The 16,694-nt window shown below is 41.5% G+C and overlaps 1 protein-coding gene across 2 annotated transcripts in view; it reads left to right on the top strand.

Moving 5' to 3' along the window:
* The window catches only part of STX12 (syntaxin 12), a 177,938-nt gene that overhangs the window by 21,329 nt on the left and 139,915 nt on the right, over window positions 1–16,694 (top strand). For both annotated transcript variants that reach the window (XM_069225102.1, XM_069225103.1), the window contains exons 2-3: window positions 10,601–10,670; window positions 15,387–15,486. In XM_069225102.1, coding sequence (XP_069081203.1) covers window positions 10,601–10,670; window positions 15,387–15,486 — 170 coding nt within the window. The remainder of the gene's footprint in view (window positions 1–10,600; window positions 10,671–15,386; window positions 15,487–16,694) is intronic.

Consider the following 16,694-nt stretch of genomic DNA (forward strand, 5'->3'; position numbering starts at 1 on the left):
TACAAGTTCACTTGCCCTCCAACCACTTTTTTTCCCAATATTTGAAAAATTCCTTCTTCTGCCCTTGTCAGGAGCAGATTTCCAACCTTTCTCAGTATGGGACAAGATTTGAGAAGATCTGGTGAAAATACTTAACACATGCATTTCAGTAAATTTGCTCAGATTTAGTCATACCAGCCCTGGAACTATTGCTTACTGCATCCTCTAGCCCCAGTATGTAGACTTGCAGAGAGGTGGCAAAATAAGGAAATTAGTATATTAGAGCTTGAGATTGTTAGTATTCAAGCCCTACTGTAGTATTATCCCTGGCATAATCAGAAAGGCTACTACCGGAGCTCTTTGCTGCCATATTTTGTTGCTGCGCTACAAGGCACCAAAAGGACAAGTAGATTTTTTACAGAACAGGTAGATTTATAAAGCAACCTTTCTCGTGGACATGCAGATATTTTATAAAATTCCACACCTCTGACCATCTTTGAGGTGATCCAGGTAATTTTCTAGGAATTACTCTGTTATTTACAGTTAGATTTATCCCTGCAGGACAGATTGGGGAAAAATAGCTCAGTTATTTTCTCAAGAAGCATGCACAAGAAGCTGGTACTTCAGCTTTAAATTTGGGTCCTCTGTCGGTGGCAACCCTGTTGCATTCAACTTCTGGAGAATCTCTCGGGCAGTCTTATTCGTGGTAGTTGGTTTATGTCAGCCCAATTGGAATTACAGCAACACAAGTATAAGCTCTTTAAATGTTTGTGGCACAAGTCTAATATTAGGAAAAACTTTTCACTACATTTCTGAAGTCCCCCTGGATGCAGAGGTATGGGCGAGGAGTTTCTCCCCCATTTTCCCTGTAGTAACTGTCTTAGTGGTGCAGTGATAGGATCAGTTGTTGTAGTGAAACGTATGGTATGACTAGCGACTGGTGGAAATGCAACCCCCATCTTACATTTTGGGAAGGTGTTTCCTCATTCTTACCACATCGGGTGATTAAAGATCGGCTATAGGATGTTCAGAGAACTTAAGGGTGAAAGGTGCTAAAATATCTGGGTGAAGACTTTTATAATGTGTTCAGGTTGGTCATCATGTTTCTGTAAGTCACCCAAGTTTGGGTACAAGAAGGAAGTGTTTTGTAGAGGCGGTGGGCTTGGTAACATCTCTGACTGTAGGAAAGTACCCTCTGGTAACAGTATGCTTAGACTGTTTTCACTGGGATCGTGCTAACCAGGACCCCAGTGATTGTACTCCCTCCCTCTAAATGTGTTTTCCTAGGACTTTGCACACCCCACGATAGGCATAGTGGTGCACCCTTATAAGTCCCTAGTATATGGTACGTAGATACCCAGGGCATTGGGGCACCAGGGGTTCTCCATGGGCTTCAGCATATATTATGCCACCCATGGGAGCCCATGCACAGTGTGTCTGCAGGCCTGCCATTGCAGCCTGCGTGAAAAGGTGCATGCACCCTTTCACCACAGGTCACTGCACCAGGTAACCAAGTCACCCCTATGGTAGGCCCTCCTAGCCCAGAGTGTGGGGTGCAGGTCCCGGTGTGTGAGGGCATCCCTGCCTGAGCTGAAGTGCCCCTTCAAACTCCAGTTCCATTGCACTGGAATTTTTAAGTGCGGGGAAGCCATTTTACCTGTGTACTGGACACGGGTGTCCAGCTATACAATGGTAACTCAGAACCAGGGCATGTTTGGTATCAAACATGTCAGAATAATACCGCAATACTGTTGCAAGTATTGGTTGTATGATTCCATGCACTCTGGGGGGGGGCCCTAGAGGACCCCCAGTATTGCTTCTACCAATCTTCTGGGGTTTTCCAGGCAGCCCATGCTGCCGCCGCCTCTCACACAGGTTTTTGTCCTCCTTCTGCTTGACCAGCTCAGGCAGCGGAAGGCAGAATAAAGGATTTCCTGTAGGAGAGGGAGGCAACCCCCCTCCCTTGGAAGTATGTGTTCCAAGGCTTAGGAGGGGTAGCCTCCCCAAGCTACCGGTTTACTTTGAAGGGCATATTTGGTGCCCTCCATGCATAAACCGGTTTCCACCAGCCCAAGGACCCCCGGTCCCTTGCTCTGGCACAAAACAGGACAAAAGAAAGGGGAGTAACCACTCCACTGTCCATCACCACCCCAGGGGTGGTGCCCAGAGCTCCTCCAGATGGCCACTTGATTCTGCCATCTTGAAACCAAGATGTTCAGAGGACTCTGGGAGCATCTGAGTGGCTAGGTCAGGCAGCTAACGTCCCAGCCCCCTCCTGATAGGGGGGTCACCTTACTAGGTGACTAAACCCCCTTTTAGAGCTATTTAGGGACTCCCTTGAGAGCAGGTCCCAAGACTCGATGTGCAAGATTACACCAGGACACTGCTGCATCATTTACTTCATCTTCTGGCCACTGGAGCCGCAACTGGACTTTTCAGGAACCGACATAGCTGCAAATCCAGCAACGACTTCGCTTTGCAAAATTGTTTCTCCGGCTCCTTCAGCAACTACATTTCCCCAGCTATGCATCCTCTGGGGTCGACAAGACTTCAGCCTGCACCAAGAAGCAAGAAGGAACCTCCCTTGGTGTGAAGGAGTCACTCCCCTACATCTGCAGGCACCAACTGCAATGACGTCTGGGTGCTTAGATCTGCTCTTCTCCGGAGCTGTGTGGATCCTTCATCACTGGAGGTGGTCTGGATTGGTCCTCTGAGCCCACTGTCCAACTTGGGAGATGATGGCTGGAAAGCTTGAATTAATCTCAGCCACTGGTAATTACTTTTGCATTGTCCTCTTTCTCTGGATGCCTCTCCTTACAGGATGGTATCCCTAGTATCCAAGACTTCAGGCTCTGAGTAGCTCTGGCCCCCAGCACTTCTTCCTGCAAAGCACTGTCTCCTCTCTGCTGCTCAAGCGACGTGTGGCTCCTCTTCAGGTGTTCTGAATGGGCCTCACTGTGACTTGCTGTGACTGCTGCCAGTGGATTGCCTGTGTGGGCTGCGACTGCTTCTGTTGGATCTCCTGACTGCTGAGGGTCACCTCTGACTCACTTCCAAGGATTGAGTCCCTTGGGCTTTGCTGGTCCTCTTCAGCCTTGCAATTCTTCTTTTGCTCCTCTTACATTTGCCAAGTTGGTGGTTTTCCTGCACCACTGAGCATCTGCGACCCGACAACCGATGTGGGATACCATCTGCACCACTCCAAGGACTCCTCTTCACCTCCTGGGCTTCACAGCTGGTCTTCTTCTCCCCTGGTCGACCTGGTTCTTCATCCACAGAAGGGTGGGTAGTAGCTCCAGCTCCCATTGGACACTCCATCGTGGACTGGACTCTGTCCCCTTCTTTTGCAGGTCCTCTTCTACTGGAATCAACTTTTGGTTTCTTTCTGTCTGGTCTTGTTCTTGTACAGTCCTTTTTCCAAGTCCTCCTGTTACTCCTTGGGAAGACAAGATACTTACCTCTGCGCTCCTGGTCACTGGGGTCACTCAGGTACTCACCTCTTGGGATTCCTAGTTCTTCCAGCTCCCCTCTAACAACTCCACATCCTTGGGTGGGGGACTGTATCTTGCATTTCAATTTATTTAGTATATGGGTTGCCCCCACCCCCCTAGGGCCCTTGCTATTTTCACTAAGTATTGCCAATGCTTGTTGCTTCTATGCTATTTACTGATAGCTATTGTGTATATATAATTAGTGTGTACTTTCCTCCAGTTGAGGGGAACTGCCTGCAAATAATCTAGTGTTGTGTTGCTATAATAAAGTACCTTTATTTTTGTAACACTGCGTGATTCTTTCATATGTGATAAGTTGCTGTGTGACTATAGTGGTATTGCATATGCTTTGCATGTTTCCTAGATAAGTCTTGGCTTCTCATCCTCAGCTACCTATAGAGAGCCCTGGCTTCCTAGACACTGCCTACACTTCACTAATCCGAGATACTTGGACCTGGAATAAGGTAATAACACCACCGATCCTCACCACATACCAGGCCAGCTTCCTACAATGACCATTTCACACTTTCAGACTTTTTAATTGGTCCTCTGATTTTTCATAAGTCTTTTAAATCCTTCATCTTGAAGAATATTTCTTTTAAAGCTTCATAATACAAATCAAGAAAAAACATTCCATTGTTCCCTTAGGACTCCTCCTTTCCTAGTTTCTGAAGCTCTGATACATGCACTATTTTCTCCAGACAAAGATCAATTCTAAGGAAAATTGCTTGGAAGGATCATCTTTGGAATACCAATGACATTTACCAAACAATTTGCAGGATCCTTTACCACGCTACATTTACACATAATAAACTGAGATCTTTTTATTCTCTGACACCCATTTGTTTAATTCATGCCACATGGCAGGTCAAGAAAATTCATTTGAACCCAAAGATATGTACTGTCCACTTAATATTTTCCACACTGTCTACTTGCTAAAGAGCAATGCACTGTGTATCACTGTGTACTCTAGTCACAGTGTTGGTTCATTGAGGAAAGGAAAGAAGAAAGAAGGCACAATAGAGAAACATGTGAACTGCCTTCCTCCTTTGAGTCACAAAATTACACTGAGCTTCTTTACATTAAAAACACATTTGTCTGAAGTCTTGGTGCGGCTGGACCCTACTAAGGCTTAGAACCGATCAATTGTTATATACACTCATTCTCATTCTCACTCACTCACTTAGTCTCATTCTTTCTCAGTTAGTTTAACTCAATCTCACTCAATCTCATTCATGCTCATTCAGCCCCACTCACTCGTACTCAATCTCACCCTGACTCATCTATCACCAAATCTCAATCTGACTCCTTTAGTCTCCCTAAGTCTCCACTTAGTTCCACTCATACCAATGCATTCTGTCACTCATTCTCTGACTCAGGATGTGACTCAGTCTCACTTATTCTCAGTCAGTCTCACTTAGTTTCACTCATTTCCATTCATTCTTAGTCTGTCTTAGTCTCACGGACTCACCTTATCTCAATTATTCCCACTCATTCCTGTTCAAGCCCACTCATCCAGACACATTCTGACAAACTCACCCAAAGAGTCTCACTCTCTTGTTCATGCTCACTCACTCAGGCTATGACTTGCTCAGTCTTACGAACAGTAATGCTTAACCATTCTCCCTCACAGTTACACTCTTCATTCTCCCTCACTCACTATCATTCATTCACACTCATACTCACTCTTCCTATCACTCACAGACTCCCTCCACTGATCCTCCTACTTTTACTCACGTGTACAGACCCCACATACTCACGATGTGATTCGCAGACACACATTTACCCATAAATACACACATTTACCCATATGCACAGCACACAACATTTAAAAGGTTTAAAGCTTTTTTTTTTTTTTTTTTTTTTTTTTTTTTTTTTTTTTTAACCTTACCTTGCTGCAGGTCTTATTTGGACTCCTTCGCTTTTCGTCTTCTTGTGCTGGTACATAAAACTGAAACCTCGAATCTGCGCAGTGTCGGATTTGATATTTTATTCTACGCTCTGTCCCCCACTCTCTCCCAAGTCTCTGATGAGTTGGGAAATGGGTAGAGTGACAGGCTTATTGGTATATAGCTACTGGCACTGCAGAACTAAAACCTCCAGCACCCATATCTACCCTTAGCTGTGGTGCTTGGCATGTCAAAAATAGAGGGGGGGGGACAGAGGAGGCATGCCAGGGCCCCCAAGGTCAGGGATGAGATTTTTCCAGCCCCGGTGGTCTTTCTCTAAATGCTGTGCAGGAGTCTTTGTGCACCTGCGCCAACCATTAGAATTAGGCTGTTGCCATACCCAAAGGAGGGTGGCATTTTTACTATACCAAGATTGATTAATAAGTTATTATTCACTTTTGGTATAATAAAAACAAAAAGGCCAGAAAACAAGGGGGCATAGCCCCTAAGCCCGATAAGAGGAGCCACCACTTCTTTTTAAACCTTTGTTGTATGTTACTCATTTTTGCATCAGTTTAGTGATATTCTGGTTTACCAGCATCTTACTTATGGCCCCTTCAGTGTTTTATTGCATTCACTTGTTCATCATGGCGATGATTGTGTTTTGTTTCTCCATTTTCAAATATTTCAAATATCACATTATTTCTTAGTGTCAATGAGTAACTGAAAAGTCCGCAATTTCCTAATGATTTATAGATTTTTAATGAGATTTTTCATATTGTACATATTTAGAACTTGTGAGTAAATACTCAGTTTGTTGTTAACTTAGCTGTTTACCTCTTCATCGTAATTCTGTTCTTTCACACAGCTGAGCATATGTGCTGAGAGTCTGTTTAGCAGATTTAATGTAACAGTTGCAGTAAAAGATCCAGTGCACTACATTGCAAAAAGCCCTTGGCAAATATACGGAGTACTGATGATGTTTTTTCTTTGTGTGCGTGTGTGTGTGTGTGCACAATAAAAAAAAACAATGTTTCAACTTTTAAAATGTAATAAGTATTTACATCCCTTAAAGACACAACTTTTAACCAAGTTTACTAAAAAATCATTAAAAATTTTACCGAGGGTGGGTACTTTTTAAAATTGTTTAATAATATTTATTAATTGAATACTTTTCAATCATTTTATTATATAATACACATTTGATTTGATGAGTTAATAGGTTGCAAAATTATATTTTATTATTTTCAGATTGCTAAATGTTAAATTATTTAGCATTTATACACTATTATCAAAAAACAAAAACATTTTAATTTTTTTATTACATTTCCCTATACCTTCCTATATGGAGATCACCACCCCTTTGGCGGAGATCTCTACCAAGAGGTGAAAAGTTACTGCTAGTTACTTTACACTCAAACTCAGTTGAAGGAGACTTCAGTTTCTGATATGAGGTGGTAGAGACATGTAAGTCTATCCCAGAGATGATCAAAGTACAGCCCGGTGGCCTCTTGCAATCTTCCTGAACTTCACATGTGCCCTCAAACATCTACAACACCCCCGCATGGATACCTGTAGTAGTGTTTACTGGACGGAGTATTAACATTTACAAAGATGTTAAACCAATAGGAACCATTTATTTACACATTAACTGAGATGGAGGAATGGAACTAAATATGATGTCCTGCACCACTTACCTGTAGAAACACCTTCATTTGTAAAGAAATCTTGCAACAAACATGTAAAAATATGATAACATCTCTTCAAAATGAAAAAAGTGCATTTCATTACCATGCAGAAGCATTTAATCTTAGTATATCATATGATATCACTATATTGAGAGGCATTTATTAAAAGTGATAGTTTTCAAACATGAATTTGGAAACATTCAGGAAGCGTCCTTTCAGCAATGCCTTAGTAAATCGATAAGCATGGCATTTGTCATGGGCACCATTCTGGTGGCTTATGTTGTTATAAAACATGAAACAACATTATAATTTATTATAGTTTTGTACAACACACATTCTGAACTCCTGTATTTCAAGATCCAATCACATTTTTAATGAAGACAAAGTGAAACAAAACATAGGATCGCACATTTTGGTCAAATGGGTTAAATAGGATTGCTGCCCGGTTTTCTGGCTTCATTTGTGCAATTCAGCTAGTAGGTGGGTATGTTTCTTCCCTCTCGATTTACCTCAAATGTTCATGCTTTGTGTTTTATTCTTGGTGCATGAGGTTAGTGCAAAGGTGGCAGATAGTAGCCACATGAACCCTCAGTTAATTTTCACTCTAAATCAAAAGTTCAATGGAACTTCAAACTGAGCCCACACCAGGCATCTGGCTTGAGCACCCAGTGGCTTTTTTAAATAATGGCAATCAAGGGGACAAAGTTGTAAGAAGCATATGATTTGACTTTTTTCAAACAATTTGGACAATCAGTAGTACTAACGTCACAGTGTAGGACTCATTGTTTCAAGATTCATAAGTTTCTCACTACAGCATATTTTAGTGAATGGACTGTGAGACTTTGTGTTCTCTCCCCCATGGATAAAATCAAATGATTGTTTGGTCGCAGTCCTATTGTCTTATCACGTACTTACTACCAGTGTTTAGTTCGATTTACGTTTTTCCAGCTGTTATAAAAGGGAGCAGAAATATGTTTCCAAAGTGATTACCCAGAAATGCACAAGGTGTCACAACAGGATAGACTAGTAGAAAAAAAAACATGCCTTCTAGTTCCATATTCTCCATCATGCTCATTACAGAACTGAGGTGTGAGTGCTCTGATGATGAGACTCGGAGACTATTTTTACCAAAGAAATGTCACTGTGCTATGGAACCTGCCCAGATTTTACATACAGAGTTAACAACCTACATATGTTGGTAAAGTGGTAGTTACTGGATTAAACTCATACCACTTATTACCATGGTTAATAATTTTGCACTGCCCCCATGTCTAGCAGTTGGAGGTTGGGTGTTTGTGTCTACCCACCTCGGTGAAGTGCACACCTTGTTTCAGGCATCTTTGTCAGGGATTATTTTTACTAGAGGCATAAGGGAATTGTAATCCCTAAGATTCTATTTAGTTCCAATTCAGTAATCAAGTTGCTTTCTTTGTACTCTTGATTCTCCAGAAGCAACAAGTGGGAAAGGCTTGCCCAGGGTGCGTTGGAGGGATAGCAACTCTGATACAGTGTAACACAGTATCATCAAATCTAGGACACTTGTAGCCACTAGGGGCTCAATTTAGAAGGCAGTATGAATAAACTCTTAAAATACACATGCTTCCTCTACATATATCCCCACAGCTTACTCATGAACGGTGCAGCAAGACAAGTGGAGGGATGCTCATTTGAACCAGATCACCCCTGCTGAATCCTTTGCATTCTAAAGTATACGAAATAGTGATGAATGGAGTGCTTGAATTGATTTCAGCCACTGCCAATTACTCGGGGCCACATCCCAGTTCATTATTTTGCACACCTTGCCACCTCAGTTTGGACCCAGCCATATGTAAATCAGTCTGGACTCTGCCCCAATTGGGGAAAGTCTATCCCAAACTGCCAGGTCAGATCCTCCTTGAACTGAAATACAAGCAACCCAAGACCAGTTTCACACTAGTTTGGGCTCATTAGTCAGGTACAGCGTGATTCCAGTGACAGTGGGCACAGGACCCCTGTCTGCGCATACATGACCCACTTAGGGTGGCATACTAAAATTTAAAGAAAATGGTGGCTGGAAAGCTTGAATTAATCTCAACCACTGGTAATTACTTTTGCATTGTCCTCTTTCTCTGGATGCCTCTCATGCTGGGAATGGGCTCACATCCACATGGGCAGTCTATATTCCTTCAGGGCCAGAAACACACCTTCCTGTTCTCTGCAGGTGGGAAGGCTTTTAGGCTGTTTAAGTAGACCCTCAGCTTCTCCACCATAAAGTGTTGACTTCTGATGATGTCCCCTTACCTTTAGGAATCTAACTGTCAGTCAGGCACCAGCTCTGCTTGTGAACAGCTCTTCAAGTACCCCATGGAGCACTTCCTCAATTGATTTTGAAGAACCTGGGACTGGAACTAAGTAGAGTGGTTTTGGTCCCACATTTATATACATTTTACAGACGGGGGAAAGTGGAACTGCTGTCAAAAGGCCTTCAAACCAATTTTGCTTGATTCACTTTAAGATGTCATTTCGGGCCGCTTGCAACACACACCGTTAATGCAAAATAAAGGCTTACACAGCAGGTGGCTGGCTCTGAGCAGAATTACCCAAAATGTGGGCACAATGAAGTGCAGGTTCTCTGCTCCTGGCTGTCATCAACTTTCCTGAGGGTGTAATCTAAGACAAACAAAATGGCAGCCCCGTCCAGAAACGCCCTCGTCTTGAACAACTGAAACTTCAGTCCCACCCCTACCATCTACCAAATGGTAGTGCTCAGGAAGAACTAATCAGCAGTTCTTTGCTAAGGTCCTTACAGACTTTCTAAAGGTAGCCCTTTCTCCATCCTCCTCACTTCATTGTCTGGGTCTCCACCCTCTAGTGACAGGAATGCAGGCAGGACTCTTCCATTCTAGAAGGGGAAGCTTTCCTTATCCTTATTACCCATGTTGTGCCATGCTAAAGCAGGAGCACCCAAAATTGTTCCTATTAGCCCAGGTACTCATAAGGCATAAACAGCACACTGAGTCCAACTACTATACATGTAACACACACTCGCTGTACATATACACATTTTACATTCACATTGGATGTTAGTGCGAAGTTCTGGGTTTCACATCACAATGGAACTAAACATGAGCAGTGAGACGGCTGCCCTATCACAAGTAAAAATTCTAGTTGTACTATAGATCATTAAATGCAGTGTGCTGCTCTGTCAATTTGTGATAGGTCCAGGTCATGGGCACTAGAACACTGCCTACTACGAGGTTACATTTGGCGTGTCTGTCCAGGTCACAGAACAGGTCCTGGACTTCGTACTGTCAGGGACAGGTCTAGGCATCTAAGTACTACTAAGTTAGTGAGAACTCAGGGCAAACTTTAAAGCCAGTCTACCAGTTTCACTAGCAGTGGGGCACTCAGGGAAGGGGTACACACCTGTTTACCACTCCGGGAACATTCCCTTCCCAACATTGCCCTTGAGGCTACCTGTTCTTTGTTTACTTCTAAATGTCATTTCTTTGACAAGAAAAGCATAACCGAATTTTGTAACGCACTTGACATTTTCGTATCTTTATTTGTCTAGCTGCTCAGATACGGAACATGGTCAGTCAGCTGGGTACAAAGCAGGACAACAGTCAACTGTTGGAAAATCTGTAAGTATAATATTACCATGAAAATACATTTTTACTCTGTCGGTCTGGCTTGTAAAAATAATTTGGTACTGTCATTTCACTGTTAAAAGATGGCTAAGCCAGTTGGATAAGATGTATTTTGTTTGCCAAGTAGTCATATGTTCTAAAGAATTATAAAATTGTTGTGTGACTAATATGCTCCATGTTCATTAGAATTTGTGTAATGCCTTGTAAGTACTCCCAAAGCCAATAGATGGCATGTCGACTTATGGGCGGACAAAGTAGATGAAACCCATACCTGGTTACTTAGAATAATGGTGCATACAGGTACAGTTACGACCCTCAGTGCTGTTTCCTGTTTCTTAATCTTGAGAGATCTAATAAAGTTGAAAAAATTGTGGGCACCTTTCAGTCCAAGGCAAAGAGTCAAACAAGTCCACCTTCCTTTCCATAGTATAAATGTACTGCAAGTATGTTTAGACGTTTTCGTTGGGTAATTCTAATTGACAACCGCTGATGTTATGCAATTGTTGAAATGTTCAGTTAAACCTCTTCAGTGGTTTCTATAGTATCCTGAGCTTCTAATCCGTAGGTTATAAAAAAGAAAACATTAGCAAGTGCTTGGAACCTGTCTGGTTACTTGAAGGCGCATAGCAGGAAGATTGTTCTTGCTGACTCCTGGTTTCACTACTTACTTTTAGCCAGATGTTTTTAACCATTGCCTTTCCTCACATGCAAGATAAACTAACATTTTCTTTGCCGTTAAAAAGTCTGTGAAGTAATTTTCTATCAATAGCTTTGTGAAAGGATATATCTTTGGCAGAAGAATGGATTTCTTTCTGAAATGGCTTCGACTGTTGACTGTCAATTCAAAGTCAGAATAAACTTTATTCGGAGTTATACAGGAAATCCATAAAAGCATAGTGCAACCAAAAAAAAATACATATTAAAGTTTCACACACAGACAACACAAAATATTATAAGTGCAATTTACCACCATAAAAAAGTGATAGACATCCATGAATCATAATAAAAATAAATACATTTAAAAGTCTCGCAAATAGCCAGCATAAAATATGTGTTGGTGCAAATTGCAAGCGTAAAGGTAATAAACACCGTTCACTAGTGCAGTCTAAAAGAAGGCCTATTCTCATTTCAAACTGGGCAAGGGACCTCGCATAGTATTTCATTCAGGGGTGTGCTTTATTTTTGCAGGTAACAATCCAAACCCTTACTTATTCTTCCTTATATCACAGCGTTTCTAGGTATCTCAATGATTTACGCCTCCTTATTGCATTCTTAATGTAGGTCACAGTAGCATAACAAGTATAAACATCTGTCAAACTTCTGAGAAAATCAACAGCCGCTTGATGATAAATTAAGCCCTGTGTTAAAATTAAGGTGTCGAAGGACACTTGAGGTAATTTCTTCTCAAAATTTGCAGAACAGCATAAAAACCATTGTAGAGTTTTTCCATCACATGGGCACATGGGTAGATTTGATGTCCAGGCCTTTGATTTAGGGAATACAGAACATAAAGTTCTTTATGTGTTTTGTGGGCTGGGGTTTCCCACAGGAGTGCTAAAAAGTCTACACAAAAAAGGTATTATTCTCCTGAATCTGGATCTGTTTACTGTTTGTCATGCCCCAAATTGGTGGCCCGTATAAAGCAACTGGGATTCATTTGCTTTTATATAGTTTCACAGTTCTCTAATACGTTTTGTTAGATTTTATTTGCAAATCTAAAAACCCAGTCAGAGGCCCCAATACATATTTGGTTGGTGGTTTTTAGGTGAGGGCCCTAGTGCCCGTCCTGTGAGAATAAAATACCCAGGTAGGTAAAGGTTTTTACATGGTCAAGGTTCTGGCCTGTTGTAAATTGAGACCTACTCTTCTTTCTTCCCTTGCCACATACCATGGTATACATTTTGGTTAAATTAAATTTTAGACTTCCGCCCCCATAAAGGATACAAAATTATCAATTAAAAGCTGAAGGCCATTTGCTGTCCTGGATAGCAACACTGCGTCATCTGCATATAATAAAATTGGGGTGGCACGGAAACCTATTTTGGGTACATTGGCATTGACCCCATTGATGTATAATGAAAATAGGATCGGGGCCATGCCACAGCTCTGCCTGATGCCTTTTGTAACCCTAAACTTGTCTGTGCATTCCCCATTTTTACCAAAGAGCACGCAAGCTGTTAAAGAGGCGTACAGCTGTGAAAGATGGCATATGATGTTGACTGGGGCTCCCATGTTGGCGTGATTCACTAAATCGAATGCGCTACTCAAATCTGCAAAGCAGAGCTGAATGTGCCCCTGAGGTACCACCATATATTTACTGATTATCAAATCTAAGTTAATGCCCTGCTCCATTGTGCCAATTTCTTTTCTGAACCCATATTGGGAGTCAGTCAGTATATGATTTTCCTGAGCCGAAACTTCTAATATTGCCAAAATTACCCATTCCATTATTTCTACAGAGGAATCTAATAGAGATATGGGGTGATAGCACCTTGTGTCTTCCCTGTCTCCCTTTTTTAAATATGGGTACAATTATACTTTCGCTCCATGTTTTAGGGAAGTAACCGTGCCCTGCCACATTACATACCTGAGTTAGTATGGGTACCAGTAACGATTCAGTGGATTTAAAGGTGTCAACGGGTAGCCAATCTGGCCATGGCTCCTTACCAGGGGCACTATTTTTTTTAATGCTTTGATGACTTCTTTGATGCTTATTGGCCTCAGGGGTTCGAAGGCTACCACCTCTGATGGGTCCTGAAGTAGGCCCAAACTGAGACTTGTGCTTGTAGTAAAAACAGTTATCTGCTGTATGGTGATAAAACTGGCCCTATCCTCACGCCCTTAACATTAATGCCAAAAATGTGTTGCTTTACAAATAATGAATGTTAAAAACGTTAAGGCAATGTATTACAGCGATTTAGTTCCTCTCTTATTTCACATGTTTTACTTAATCTTGCATTCCCCAAGAGTGTAAGCTATTTTATCATGTTGTGTTTCTGTGTTTTTTCCCTGTGCATCTTACTACTCTTGCATAATGCATGCTTTGAGCCATCTAGGTGTTTATTAGGGGCTTTGATTGAGAGCTCTGATGTTTAAGCTGAAACCAAAGCAAAGTGCCTGTCAGTGATTTGGTCTCTCTGCTGAGCCCACAGAATTATTGTCATGTTTTCCAGTTGCAATTGAAATTCTGGGGACGTGTGTGAAGGGGGTGCTCAGATGTCAATATTTACAAGGCAAAAGGAAATAAATTGGTTAAATGGGAGTGAGCTCACTGTATGTTTGGAATTGGTGAAGTGAGGGAGATGCAAGAAAGTGCATTTGTGGAAGAGTGAAAACAGGGTGCAGAGGAGAAAAAAGAGTATGTGCAGATAAACAAGATATGTACAGAAAAAACTGCATGTATATCTAACATAAAGCACACATAGCTGAGGGCCAAAACACCTTCCATAGGCGTCAATACTATTTAATTCACAGTCTCAAAATGTCAGCATTGAAACAAATCCAAAGTTAATTATTTATAGCAAATCGTTGTTACTCATTTGTCTTAAACTAACAACCATTGACAATCGTACTGGCAGGTTTTAGGTGTATGTTAGTAGTTGTGTTATATATCTGGATGCAAGTACATCTCATAGAGAAACAAAAATACCAGTTGTGTGGCACACAGTGGCTATCGCAGACGTTTATTTTACATGTTCTCTTTTAGAGGAGCACCCCTTTTCTTCATCCTACTTAAGGGCCTGTCTGCAAATATTTCAATAATACTGATCGCAGCCAGTAGCCATGGGTGCTTCCCAAAGCCTGGTTAGAGCATTTTCTTCCAAAGTTGATGCCGCATGTAGTGCAAGACACAGAAAAAGCACACCCTTAAAAGGGCTGACGTTGTCGTGCAATACAATTTGCACATTACAGTAACTGTTGAACGTATTGCTGCAGTCATATATGTGGCAGTTTTTAATGTGTCTAATATTTCAAGACTATACCTTACCACTGCTTTATAAGCCTTGCTTTATCACTAAATTATTTTACTTTAAAATGCACCATTTGGCAGTCCTTCTTTTTTCTCGGAAGGAGGACCCACCCTGGACCACGCATTTGTCCATTAAGCTTGCTTGCATTGCTGGCTGCATAAAGGTTATACCCATCTTTTACGCTCAACCACTTCCATATGTCTTCAGCCGCCACTGACAGTAGCACAAATACACTTCAACATCAATGAGATTACTTAGTGTGGGAAGTCTAGCAGTTGGGAGTTGTCTTCTAAATGGGGACTGTTTGTTTTAATGGCTTGTTTGCGTCCTCAAATGAGATCAGAGTTCGAGCAAAGCATTGATAATGTCTTGTGTTGGTTATTGCTTTAGTATTGGCTCATGAAGTCTGTGACAGCAAGTCACTCTCACAGTTGATATGATCTTGTTAAACGTTTTGCAGAGTACAAAGCACATGCTTGGCCTTCATTAACTTATTGTTCTTGTAAAAAAATAAAAAATAAAAAAATGCATGCAGGCGATAGTAGAGAGTGTAAGTAGTGCCAGAGATAGACAGACTATTGCAGAACCTTCATAGAAGTCACTTAACTTCAGGAAGTTCTATGAAACAAAACAGGGACATGTTCTGTGCCGTTTCATTCTGAAACTCTAATTCGGGTACTGACTCTTCAGAGATTTATTGTTGTAGTTTGATATTAACTGTAACAATTCTCTTTTAAAGTCAACAGATACAACATTCCACAAATCAGATTGCAAAGGATACAAACAAATTACTAAAGGAGCTCGGATCCCTCCCCCTTCCGCTCTCTGCTTCTGAACAGGTTAGTAGTTCATAATAGTAATGTTTTGATGGAGGTTGGCCATTTAAAACTATCTGTATGGAATGCTTCTATGTGTTAATTTGAAAGTATTTTATGCAATCTACTTACCATATGAAACCAAAAAGTATAGCCACTTTGGCCCAGATTGGATAACGAAAAGTATTCCAGAAGAGTTTCCATTTAGGGCGAAGGGCCCTCACCCACCAATGGAGACATGTTTCATCATAGAGCCCTAATTTAGGACAGATGGAATGCCTGAATGGAGTTAAAAAAATAAGGAGCTTTTGTAGTTGGAGTTTCTTTCATCTTTTCAGTTGGGAAGTGGGATCCCGCAGACGAACATGTGTAAAATGACTTAATAGTTCACCTAACAAGTTTTGCTGAAGGTGTCTTTGATAAAAACAAAGAACATGAGAAGATGTTGGGGGATTTCATTATTCCCACATTAACCAGTCTGGTAGATGTGGGAGCAAAGGTAATTCCTTCTGCTGTGAACTCCTTACTTTGTTGAGCCCATTCAGACATGCCATCGGACTCACCAAGAGTGCGGGTGAGGAGCACATTGGAGGAAACTCTGCTTTAGTGCTTTGTATTAAAAGTTTGATATGCACATGAGCTTATTGTATCTGAAAACACTCTTCTTGGTATTGAAGACTTATCTACAAGTCCTGTGATCCAGTGTGGGGATGGTCCACATAGAAAACATAACGGCTCACTTTTACATCGGAAAGCAAGAGGTAGTCACCCGCCCAAAGTATGCTGGCTGGTAATATCAATCATCCTTTACAGACATTCATTGCTAGTGAAATATATATTCTGTCCAGATGTTTATGTGCTGGGTATGTCTTGTATGTTATGTAAACTGCATTTTTGGTGTCAAATCCCTGTTTTCTATTCTTGTACATGAAATGTGTAAAAGTATTGCGCTTTAGTTTTGATACATTGCTCTTTCAGATTATTAGGTTCTCTTGGGCGATGAGCTACTCCCAGAGAGATACTGCTTTTATACTGGGTGAATACAGTTTCCTTGACCAGGCTGTGACCATACTTGAGCCTGGTGGGAACTGACTATTAGTCATGGCATTCATGCATTTTTAGCTGAACCCATGTGGGAAAGCTCCCTTCCAGATTTAACTGTGCAAATCCTGTTAGTCTGGCATTAAATGCCCTCTGATCTCCCCTGATTGTATGTGGTGTTCATGAGAGTT

This window comes from Pleurodeles waltl, chromosome 3_1 (assembly GCF_031143425.1).
Source record: "Pleurodeles waltl isolate 20211129_DDA chromosome 3_1, aPleWal1.hap1.20221129, whole genome shotgun sequence".
Lineage (NCBI taxonomy): Eukaryota > Metazoa > Chordata > Amphibia > Caudata > Salamandridae > Pleurodeles > Pleurodeles waltl.